At 41.4% G+C, this 12,216-nt stretch overlaps 1 protein-coding gene across 1 annotated transcript in view; it reads right to left on the bottom strand.

Moving 5' to 3' along the window:
* Window positions 1-12,216, bottom strand: part of mindy4 (MINDY lysine 48 deubiquitinase 4) — a 280,604-nt gene that overhangs the window by 231,863 nt on the left and 36,525 nt on the right. Inside the window, exons 4-5 of the mRNA XM_072254193.1 lie at window positions 9,206-9,479; window positions 2,622-3,112 (exon numbers count right to left, since the gene is read on the bottom strand). Coding sequence (XP_072110294.1) covers window positions 2,622-3,112; window positions 9,206-9,479 — 765 coding nt within the window. The remainder of the gene's footprint in view (window positions 1-2,621; window positions 3,113-9,205; window positions 9,480-12,216) is intronic.

Here is a 12,216-nt window from a genome sequence, read left to right on the forward strand (position 1 = left end):
ATAACTTTAAAGCATGTCAAACATTATCTGACCAGTTTGTGAAACCTTGCTCTGCATAAAGTGGTAGCTGCCCTCTTCCTGATTACAATTATTTCCTCTGAAAGATTCTGGCACATTGTGAGGTTACAGAAAGTGTTAAAAAAGAAATCGGAGGTATTTATTAAAGTATACAATGTTAAATAGTGGATGAGAACTTGCTATTGTTACAGCCACACATAGCTTCAGAAAAAAAATAAAAGGCAAATTACTGGTCTGTATAAATATGCATCCGTTAGTCTCGTGAGACCATGGATTTGCACCTTGGAAGGTTTCCAGGACGCAGGCCTGGGCAAGGTTGTATGGAAGACTGGCAGTTGCCCATGCTGCAAGTCTCCCCTCTCCACACCATCGATGCTACCCAAGGGAAGGGCATTAGGGCCGATACAGCTTGGCACCGGTGTCGTCGCAGAGCAATGTGTGGTTAAGTGCCTTGCTCAAAGACACAACACACTGCCTTAGCTGAGGCCCGAACTAGCAACCTTCAGATCACTAGACCGATGCCTTAACCACTTGGCCATGTGCCAACATATAGTCTGAATAAGGAACTGGATAAATAGCAGGAGACAGGGTAGCGGAGCAAGTTTTAATCAAGTTTTTTTTAATTAATTTACGGGATGTGGGCGTCACCAGCTAAGCCAGCATTTATTGCCTATCCCTAGTTACTGAAAGAAAAAAATGTGAATTTATCTCTCTCTCCACAGATGCTGCCATTCCAATTACTTCCAGTATTTATCCACCATCAGAACGTGTGTTTGACTGCAAACAGTCATGCAAGGTAACTCCAATGATCTTCTAACTACAGTCGGCCCTCCTTATCCGTGATGGATTGGTTCCGGGACCCCTCGCGGATACCAAAAAACACGGATGCTCAAGTCCCTTATTCAACCTGTCTCAATGTGGTGGACCTTAGGACCCAGCAGAACCCCGGACCTTATTTAACCTGTCCCAGTGCGGTGGACATTAGGACCTGGCGGTGGAGCTCTGAATCTACAGTGTTTCTGTTCATGAAAATAATCACGATCACAATTGAAAATAAAGTAGAAATAATAAAGCGATCGGAAACAGGTGAAACATCATCGGTCATTGGAAAAGCATTAGGCTACAGTCGGTCAACGATCAGAACAATTTTAAAGGATAAAGTGAGAAAGGCCCTGCCTCGATGAAAGCTGCAATTATTACTAATCAACACAGTGGTTTAATTATTGGGTTTTGGGTTTTTGATCCTCCACATCAACCCGGCACGGATGGAGGGCGCGCTCGGGAGCTGTCTGTCACTGGATCGCCCGGCGCTGAAACATACGTTTCTTAAGTGTTTTACATGCATAGAAAGGTAAAATATATACTATATACTAAGACAAACGTTTGACTTACTGACGCTAAATAATACCTGATGTACCTGTTCCAACTTAAGAGAACTTCCGTTTTTTTCCTCGATCCTGATCCACGACAACCTACGCACAACCTCCCATATACTTTAAATCATCTCTAGATTACTTATAATACCTAATACAATGTAAATGCAATGTAAATATTTGTTATACTGCATTGTTGTTTAGGAAATAATGACAAGAAAAAAAAGTCTGTACATGCTCGAACAACAAGTGCTGGAAGAGCACTTCCGGGTTTTCTCGATTCGCGGTTGGTTGAACTCGCCGATAAGGAGGGCCGACTGTAATTGTAAATCCTCCCAGTTTAGCACCTGACTCACTGGGTGACAAGTAATATCCTTCTATTTACACATCGGCTCCCCAGTCCCAATGCGCCCTTTAAACTTACTGGGTATACTGGAAAATTCATTATTCTATTGTGTAACGTCTAAACAAAATTGAATTTAAATGAATAAGTAACATCCAATAGTCTGGAAAATCTGTTACAACTACGACCACCAAAATCTAAGCATGCCAGACTAAAAGTTTTACCACATTTTTATATAATCAGATAAGAAAAAGCCACGTGTTCACATTTACCAGCATGAACAAAAACTTTTGAAAGCCGCAAGTTTTGTAATGTAAGCAAACAAAATTGCAAAGATATCATGCGAAAAAAATTACTTAAAAGCAAAAATCTAGAAGCAACTTACATCCTGATGAACCTCCTTTGCACTCTCTCCAGAGCCATCATACCTTTCAAAAGTGTAGCAACCAAAATATTACAGAGTCCTCCAGCTGAGATCCAACCAGCTCTATATAAAGTTGGAACATAACCACCCTGACTAATAAAGACCAGCATCCCATACACCTTTTAAACATGTCACCATCCTGCACTTCCACCTTCAAGGGACTTGCACTCCATGCTCTCCCTCAGACTCCACCCTTCTCAGTGCATGACCTGAACTTAGTGCTCGGAAAATGCACCGCCTCATATTTATCTGGGTTAAGCTCTGTCTGCCATTTCACCAATATATCAATATCACCCTGTACCAAGACTACCTTCAACACTGACCAGAAAAGAGTCAAGAGGGAAAACCTTCTCATGTTAATATATCCTGGTAGCAGTTCCTATCTCCCCTTGAGGTGCTAACTGAGGCTCGAGCCTACAATTCACCTGCCAACATGTGCAGCAGTTTGAGAGTGGGTGTATACCTGGCATGTCGATCCTCAATACTCGGAGCATCACTGTCTCTAGCCTTGTGCTCAATGTTCATGCATTCTGGCGCAAACTTCACCTTCCTGCTCCTTTCAGGCACATTGGCATTCAGATTCGGGGGGTGCTTCGTCTCCAGACCACTTGGGGTCTGGCATCTTGCTCGTTCTGGTAACCTCTCAATGCCGAGGTCATCGACTGGCTCGTGGTACCATCGGAAATCCTGCGGCTTCTGACTGCAGCGGCCAGCGGGATAGTAGCCCGGGGGCTTCATCTGTGGGTAGTCCTGAGAAGACGGGCCTTCTGCCATGTGGTCCACCAGGGTGCCGGTAGCAGGCAGCCAGTCAGACCCAGCAATGCATTCGCATGAGTTGCTTGTCTGCCGTGTGTAGCCCTTCAAGCAGGCGCCGCTGTCAACGTCACTTTCGATTACATGCAGGGTCAGATTGGATCCTGAGCCTCGTTTGCTTAGGCGCTTTTTGGAGGGGTCCTGCACAACAATGGAAAATGAAAGATCAATCAGCTGTGCAGGGATAATGCTGGTGTGGAGCAATTTAAGGACAGTACAGCACACACAAGGATACAGTACCACAGGGCTACAGCAAGGGAGCAATTTGGTTTATGTAAAGAATCATGAAATTGGAGCACATGAGGATTCTGTGGATTCAGTAAATGCAGAATCAGAATGCATGAGGGCTAATCTTTTGAGTTTATTAGAGTTTTGTTTTCATTTGAATTAGCAAGGTGCAATCTACTTCAACAATTATTTTTGGAGAGCAATTTTCACATAATAACATTGCCAAAGTGTAAGCCCTTGACCGTCACAGGGTACCAGATGCATGCACCGAACTGCACATCACAGTGGACTCAGAGTTAGGGAAAACCAATCTGACATTAAGAAGGGCCAACTGCATGTCTTTCTAAGCACACTCATCTCCAAACTAAATGTCCAAGCAAGGAGAGGCTGATGATAGAGCAAACTTGCAGTCAACAGGATGAGTTGCAGTGTAAAAGGCAGAAAAAATCAAAAAGGGTGAATACAGTACTGAAGGTGTAATATTTGAACGTGCACACTATATGGAACAAGGTAGATGAACTTGTAGCAGTTACAGATTGGCATGTATGACATTGTGGGCATCACTAAATCATGGCTGAAAGAAGATTACAGCTGGGAGCTTAAAGCCCAAGGATACTCATTGTATTCAAAGGACAGGCAGACGAGGAGACTAGCTAGTCTAGATTGGGTGTTGTGCAATGAACCAGAACTGATTAGAGTGCTTGGGGTAAAATAAGCCTTGGGGAAAAGTGATCATAATGTAATCGAATTCACCCTGAAAGTTGACAAGGTGACGTGGTTCTGTTGATATAAAAAATAAAATCATTAGAAAGAAGTGCCATTGGATCAGAAGGTGTTGAATTGCTGTGAGTAGAGTTAAGGACTGGCAAGAGTAAAAAGACTCTGATGGGAGTTGTATACAGAACCCCCCCTCAAAAAAAAACAAACAGTGGTAAGGATATGGTCTATAAATCACAATAGGAGATAGAAGAAGCATGTCAAAGGGCAACATTACAATAGTTATGTAGGATTTCAATACGCAGGTAGATCAGGAAAATCAGGTTGGTGCTGGATTCCAAGAGGGGTAATTTCTAAAGTGCCTATGAGATGGCTTTTAAGAGCAGCTTGTAGTTGAGCCCATGAGGAGACCAGCTAGTCTAGAATGGGTAAACAACAGGAATTCTGCAGATGCTGGAAATTCAAGCAACACATATCAAAGTTGCTGGTGAATGCAGCAGGCCAGGAAGTTACTAGCTCTTCTTTCAGTTAGTCCTGACGAAGGGTCTCAGCCCAAAACGTCGACTGTACCTCTTCCTAGAGATGCTGCCTGGCCTGCTGCGTTCACCAGCAACTTTGATGTGTGAGTCTAGAATGGGTGTTGTGCAATGAAGCGGAACTGATTACAATGCTAAGGGTAAAATAAACCTTAGGGAAAAATGATCATAATATAATCAAATTCACCCTGAAATTTGACAAGGAGAAGCTGAAGTCAGATGGATCAGTATTACAGTGGAGTTAAGGGAATTACAGAGGCATGAAAGAGGAGCTGGTCAGAATTGTCTGGAAAAGAACACTGGCAGGGATGATGGCTGGGATTTCTGGAAGCAATTCAGAAGGCACAGAATATATACATCCCAAAGAGGAAGAAGTATTCTAAAGCCAAAATGACACAACCGTGGCTAACAAGAGAAGTAAATGGCAACATAAAAATCATTAATGAGGAAAAGATGGAATATGAAAGTAAGCTAGCCAATAATAGTGGAAGTTCAAGAATGTCAGTGGTCAGAAGTGTGTGAAATTGCCATTACTAGGGAAAAGGTCCTTGGCAAAATGAAAAGTTTGAAGGTAGACAAGTCACCTGGACCAGATGGTCTACACCCCAGGGTTCAGAAAGAGGTGGCTAAAGAGATTGTGAAGGCATAAACAATGATCATTCATGAATCACCAGATTCAGAAATGGTTCTGAAAGACTGAAACATTGTAAATGTCACTCCTCTCTTCAAGAAGGGAGGGGTAGAAGGAAGGAAGTTATAGGCCACTTCTTCTCAACCACTGTGGACTCAATTATTAAGAATGAGGTCTCAGCGTACTTGGAGGCACATGATAAAAGAATCAGCATGGTTTCCTCAAAAGAAAATCTTGCCTGACAAGTCTGTTGGAATTCTTTGAAGAAATAACAAGCAGGAGAGACAAAGGAGAATGGGTTGATGATGTGTCCTTGGATATTCAGAAGGCTTTTGACAAGGATCCATACATGAGGCTGCTTAACAAGCTAAGAGTCCATGGGTTTACAGGAAAGATACTAGCATGGATCGACCATTGGCTGATTGGCAGGAAGCAAAGAGTGGGAATAAAGGGAGCCTTTTCTGGTTGGCTGCCGGTGACTAGTGGTGTTCCACAGGGGTCTGAGTTAGGACTGATTCTTGTTACGTTATATGTCAACGACTTGGATGACAGAATTGATGGGTTTCTTGCAAAGTTTGCAGCCGACACAAAGTTAGATGGAGGGGCAGGTAGTTTTGAGGAAATAGAAAGGCTACAAAAGGACTTCGACAGATTAGGAGAATTGGCATAAAAGTGGCAGTAGGACTACATTGTCAGGAAGTATATGGTCATGCACTTTGGCAGAAGAAATGAAAGGGTAGACTATTTTCTAAATGGAGAGAAAAATCAAGAATCTAAGGCCCAAAGGGACTTGGGAATCCTTGTGCAAGATTTCCTAAAGTTTAATTTGTAGGTTGTGTCAGTGGTGAGGAAGATAGATGCAATGTTAGTAGGCCTAGAATATAAAAGCAAGGATGTAATGTTGAGGCTTTAAAAAACACTGGTGAAGCTTAACTTGGAGTATTATCAGCAGGTTTGGGTCCCTTATCTTACAAAAGGATGTGCTGAAACTAGAGAGGTTTCAAAGGAAGTTCATGAAAATTATTCCAGCATTGAATGGTTTGTCATATGAAGAGCGTTTGATGGCACTGGGTCTATAATCATGAAATTCAGAAAAATAAAGGAGGACCTCATTAAAACCTATTGAATGTTCAAAGGCCTCGTTAGAGTGAATGTGGAAAGGATATTTCCTATGCTGGGAGAGTCTAAGACCAGAGGACACAACCTCAAAATAGAGGGGCATCCTTTTAGAATGGAGATGAGGAGGAATTTCTTTAGCTAGAGAGTGGTGAATCTGTGGAATTCGTTACCACAGGCAGCTGTGGAGGTCAAGTCTTTATATATATTTAAAGCAGAGGTTGATAGATTCTTGATTGGTCTGGGCATGAAGGGATATGGAGAGAACACAGGAGAATAGAACAAAGGAGGAAAATGTATCAGCCATGACAAAATAGGGGAACAGACTTGGTGGGCCAAATAGTCAAATTCTGTTCCTATATTTTATGGCTTTATACTTTCATTAGCAGTAAATCAATGAATACATGTAAAAAGCAGGACTCATCCTTTTTCCTTAAAAAGACCATATTGTTATAAATTCAATAATCAACTTGGTATCAACATCCTTAGCAGTCCACTTTTGATCAGCATGAAGTTCTAGAGCACAAACACAAGCCATTCAGCCTAACTTTTTGATTGTGGTTCAGGAAGGGGAAGTTGAGGGAACATACACCATTGATAGATCCAGCAGAGGAAAAGGTGTGCAATTTCAAGACCCTGGCTGTCAACATCTCTGAAGATCTATTCTGTGCCCAATATACTGGATACACTTAAAAAGAAGTCATGACAGCAGAAATACTTCATTAGGAGTTTGATGAAATGGTGTGTCACACAAGACTCGTTGAAATTTCTATAAATGTACCACGGAGAACATTCTAACTGGTTGCATCACCATCTAGTATAAAGGGGCCACTGCACAGGATTGGAAAAAGCTGCAGAAAGTTGCAAATTCAGCCTTCTCTATCATGGGCACTAGCCTCCCCAGCATCAAGGATATCTTCAAAAGGCACTTCAAAAAGTAGGCATCCATCATTAAGGAACCCTATCACCCAGAACCCACCCTCTTCTCATTGCTACCATCAAAGAGGTGGTATAGAGCAGCCTGAAGACACACACACTCAATATTTCAGGAACAGCTTCTTCCTCTCCGCTATCAGATTTCTGAATGGACAACGAACCCATGTACACTACCACACAATTTTTTTTTTCTTTTTTTACTCTCTTTTTGCACTACTTATTTAATTTATATACATTTATTTTGGTCTAACAGAATCTAACCAAGAATGAAAGGAGACAGCTGTGGTTGCTACAACTCAGTCCCAATCCTTGGATATTTCTCCACTGAAAATTTGTAAGTGATGTGTACTGATGATTGCATTATTCAGCTTAATTTGAACAGGTGAAGTAGCTGTAAATTCAGAAATAAATGGTAACTCACAAGTGATTTTTCACATCAAACTAGTATAAGCCCATGTCCATCTCCAAGATAGAACCTGACAACCTACCCAAGGTCATTTTAATCCCAAAATATCTTTCTAGCATTACTGAACAGGAACTTTACAGAATCAACTACAAAAATTCTAGATTCAGATTCATTTGTTATCCTATACACCAGGGTGCAATTTAAATTCCTTATTCATATGAAGCTCACTACAGTTGACAGCAGATCTGTGGCTGGCTATTTTGTGATATATGATTCATTGAGATCAAAATATTTCCACTCTTCATAAGGCACATGATGGAGAGATGCAAAAGACAAAACCTGCCTGAACAAGTGCAGCTCCATCAACACTCAAGAAGCCCCACACATCACCCAAGGGAAAGCTGCCTGTTTGATAAGTATCCTGTCCTCCACCCCAACTTTCCCTCCCTCCACTTCTAGTATACCATCTACATAAGGCACTACAGCAATTTGACAAGGCCTCTTTAGAAACTTAGAGATCTAGAGACTTACAGCACAATAACAGGCCCTTCCGGCCCAGTGAGCCTACACTGTCCAATTACACTCGTATGACCAACTAACCGACTAACTAGAGCATCTTTGGAACGTAGGAGGAAACCAGAGCATTCAGAAGATACCTGCGCAAACACGGTGAGAATGTGCAAACGCCTTACAAGTGGCAGGAATTGAACCCAGCCACCAGCACAATGGCATTACACTAAGCGCCTTGTCACCATGCCACCCTTTTGATGGCACCAGCTAAACCTATTGCCTCCCAAACTGTGTAGAAGAATAGTCAACATGAGCTGGAACACCAAGTTCTGCTCCAAGTCACAGATTATTCCATCTTGGAAATATGGCACTTTCCTTCATTACAACCAGTTCAAAATTGTGAAACTCCACCACCTTGAGTATTTTGTGAGGGACACTGATGGGCTTGATCTTGTAGCATAGTGGGGGCAGTATGGTAGTGTAGTGAATAGCGTAACAGCACCAATAATTACCAATCAGGGTTCAATTCCCTTCGCTGTCTGTGAGGAGTTTGTACGTTCTCCCTGTGACTGTGTGGGTTTCCTCCAGGTGCTCCGGTAGCCTCCCACAGTCCAAAGATGTGCAGGTTAGGGTTAGTAGGTTATGGACATACTATGCTGGTGCCGGAAGTATGGCAACACTTGCGGGCTGCCCCCAGTACATATTGGGACTATGTTGGTCACTGTTACAAACAGCACATTTCACTGTGTTTCATTGCGGCGACGTACATGTGACAAATAAAAAAAATCTAAGATAATTTTTTTTAAAGCTAATCTAATAAAAGCTAATGTTCACACTACCTGCATGCTAAGTAATTTAAATTATCTGATCAACATCACACATTTGATTGTCACATTTTTTTTAACCAATTATCACAATTCAAAATGACTCACCATTAGCTGTAAAGCACCTGGGATCTCCCAAGTTTGTTATAAGCACTAAAAATAACAATAGCTTCATTTCATTATTTAAACAATAACTTGAGACTTCTGTGAAAATCCCTGCCCCCACCCCCGAAAAAAAGGGAATAATGCAGGGAGGAACAAAAAAAATAAAAGGGAAGCTGCATTCTGGGATCTACTTTGAACATCAGAAATGATTATCTAACAGCGCACCTCCTGTACAGTACGGACTGGGGCAGGCATCATGCCACGTACTATGCGACAGGACCTTGGTCTCTGCTCCATATTTGTTCCTCTACCCTCAATGGGAAACATGTTAACCCTGGAAGAATCTTGCGATAGGACATTCACAGGAAGCAGCCCCGGTTCACCACCTGAAGAGCATCCATTACCACCTGGAGATCGATCTTTCTTCTTCAGTGAACTCTGTAAGGTCTTGCAAGGGGTCACAGACATACAGGGCAAATTGGCTGAATCATTTGAGAACCTAAGAATAAATCAGAATTGTAGTTACCTGCTAGTAACTGCAACAATGAACAAACAATAGGCGGTTTTTAATGTAACTACAGGAAGAGAGCTGAACAGTGTAATTAATTGGCCAGCTCTTTCAAAGATCCAACAGAGTGACAATGGAGAATGACCTCCTGTATTATATTATTTGACAAATGTAAAAAGATCCATAACAATTGTATTCAAGAGCCAATTTTATAAGAATATTAAAATGAAATAAAGAGCACAATTTGAGCATGAGACTACCCAAATACAACATTCCTTATGAACTCTGTACAAAATATCAAAGTACATACATTCTACTCAGATTCATTTTTCTTACAGGCATTCACAATAAATACAAATAAACATTTAAATAATCTATGAAAAACTACACACCAAGTCAAACAACCAATGTGCAAAAGACAAACCATCCAAATACAAAAAGGTGATGATGATAATAATAATAATAATAATAATAATAATAATAATAATAATAATAATAATAGATAAATAAATAATTATTGAGAACAGGAGTGGTAGAGTCCCTGGAAGTGAGACAATAGGTTGTGGAATCAATTCAGTGTTGGGGTGAATGAAATTATCCACACTGATTCAGGAGCCTAATAGTTGAGGAGTAATAACTGCTCCTGAACCTGGTGAGTTGGAACCTAAGGCTCCAGAAACTATTTCTTAATGGCAGAAGTGAGAAGAGCACGGCCCAGATGGTGGGGTTCCTTGATGATGAATGCTGCTTTCCTGCAACAGCGCTCCTTGTAGATATGCTCAGTAGTGGGCAGGGCTTTTCCAGTGATGGACTGAACTATGTCTACAACCTTTCGTATGCTATTCTGTTCAAGGATATTGGCATTTCCAAACCAGGCCATGATGCAACCACTCAGTGTGCTCTCCACTATGCATCTATAGACGTTTGTTAAAGTTTTGAGTGACATGCCAAATCTTCACAAACTTATAAGAATTCAGAGGCACTACTGTGCCTTCCTTGTAAAGGCACTTACATGCTGGTTTTCAGGACAAATCCTTTGAAATAACACCAAGGAATTTGAAGTTACTGACCCTCTGCACCTGTAAACCTGTTTGGACAGTTTCTGGACATTCGGTTTCTTTCTCCTGTAATCTATAATCAGTTCTTTGCTGACATTAAGTGAGAGATTTTTGTTGTGGCACCATTCAGCCACATTTTCAATCTCCCTCCTACATGCTGATTCATTACCTCTTTTGATTTGGCAAAGAACAGTGGTGTCGTTAGCAAACTTAAATATGGTATTCAAACAGTACTTGGCCTCAGTCATAAGTAGAGCATGGGTCTAAACACACGACATTGTTGTGCGCCTGTGCTGATGGTGATCGTGGAGGGGATGTTGCCAATTTGAACTGACCGGGGTCTACAAGTGAAGAAATTGAGGATCCAGTTGCACAAAGAGGTATAAAGGCCTAGGTCTTGCAGCTTACCAATTAGTTTCCACGGGTTGATAGTATTGAATGCCGAGCTGTCGTCAGTGAAGAGCATCCTGATGTAAGCATCTTCAATGGTCAGATGTTCCAGACCTGAATGCCACCAATCTAGCCCTCAGCAAATTGTGGATCTCTTGGTTCATCAGGGCTTCTGGTTGGTGAAAATTCTGAACGTCTTAGTGGGGACACACTCATCTAACTCTTTGTGACAATCATGACATATTCATTCAGGTCCTCTGATGAGTATTGAAGCAATCTCATTGCCACTCCTTTGCCTCCCACGACCACCCCTTTGTTGTCCTTTATACAGTAAGGCTTTGTGTCTGTTATATCCTCACTGTCAATAAAGCTTATGTCACTATACTAGTTGAATGCATGCTTGCAGAACAGGATAGAAATTTATATAAAGAAAGAAATCAAAAATAATTAAGCTCTTTCTGGGGCACACAAAGGAGACTCAGAGGACAAGGCAGAATGCACAAAAATCTACATTCTCTAACTGACACTTATCTCTTAGTAACTGAACAAGCAATAGTTACCAAGAGAATGCAGTTAAATCCAAATCCTTGACACCATGTTTCATAATTCAGTGAATTGATTGACGACCTCAGGAAGAGGAAGTCGAGGGAACAAACATCAGTCCTCAGCAGTGGAAAGGGTAAGCAGTATCAAGTTTCCACATGTCAACATCCCTGAAGACCTATCCACCCAACATATTGATGCAATTACAAAGACAGCACAACAGCAGCTAAATTTCATTAGAAGTTTAAGGAGACTTGGTATGTCACTAAAGACTCTCACAAATCTCTGTAGATGTATCATGGAGAGCATTCTAACTGGTTGCATCACCATCTAGTATGGAGAGCCAGAGCACAGGATTGAAAAAAAGTTGCAGTAAGTTGCAATCTCAGAGAGCTCCATCATGGGCACTAACCTCCCCAGCATCGAGGACATCTTCAAAAAGGCGATGCTTCGAATAGGCGACATCTATCATTAAGGATTCCTATCACCGAGGACATGCCCTCTTCTCATTGCTACCATCAAGAAGGTGGTACAGAAGCCTGAAGGCACACACTCAATGTTTCAGGAACTGCTTCTTCCCTCCGCCATCAGATTTCTGAATGGACAACGAACCCATATAAACCACCTCACTATTTGTTTTTGCACTACTAATTTAATATACATAATTTTAAAATCATAATTTATAGATTTTTATGTATTGGAATGTACTGCTGCTACAAAACAACATATGCCAGCAA

This window comes from Mobula birostris, chromosome 3, assembly GCF_030028105.1.
Source record: "Mobula birostris isolate sMobBir1 chromosome 3, sMobBir1.hap1, whole genome shotgun sequence".
Lineage (NCBI taxonomy): Eukaryota > Metazoa > Chordata > Chondrichthyes > Myliobatiformes > Myliobatidae > Mobula > Mobula birostris.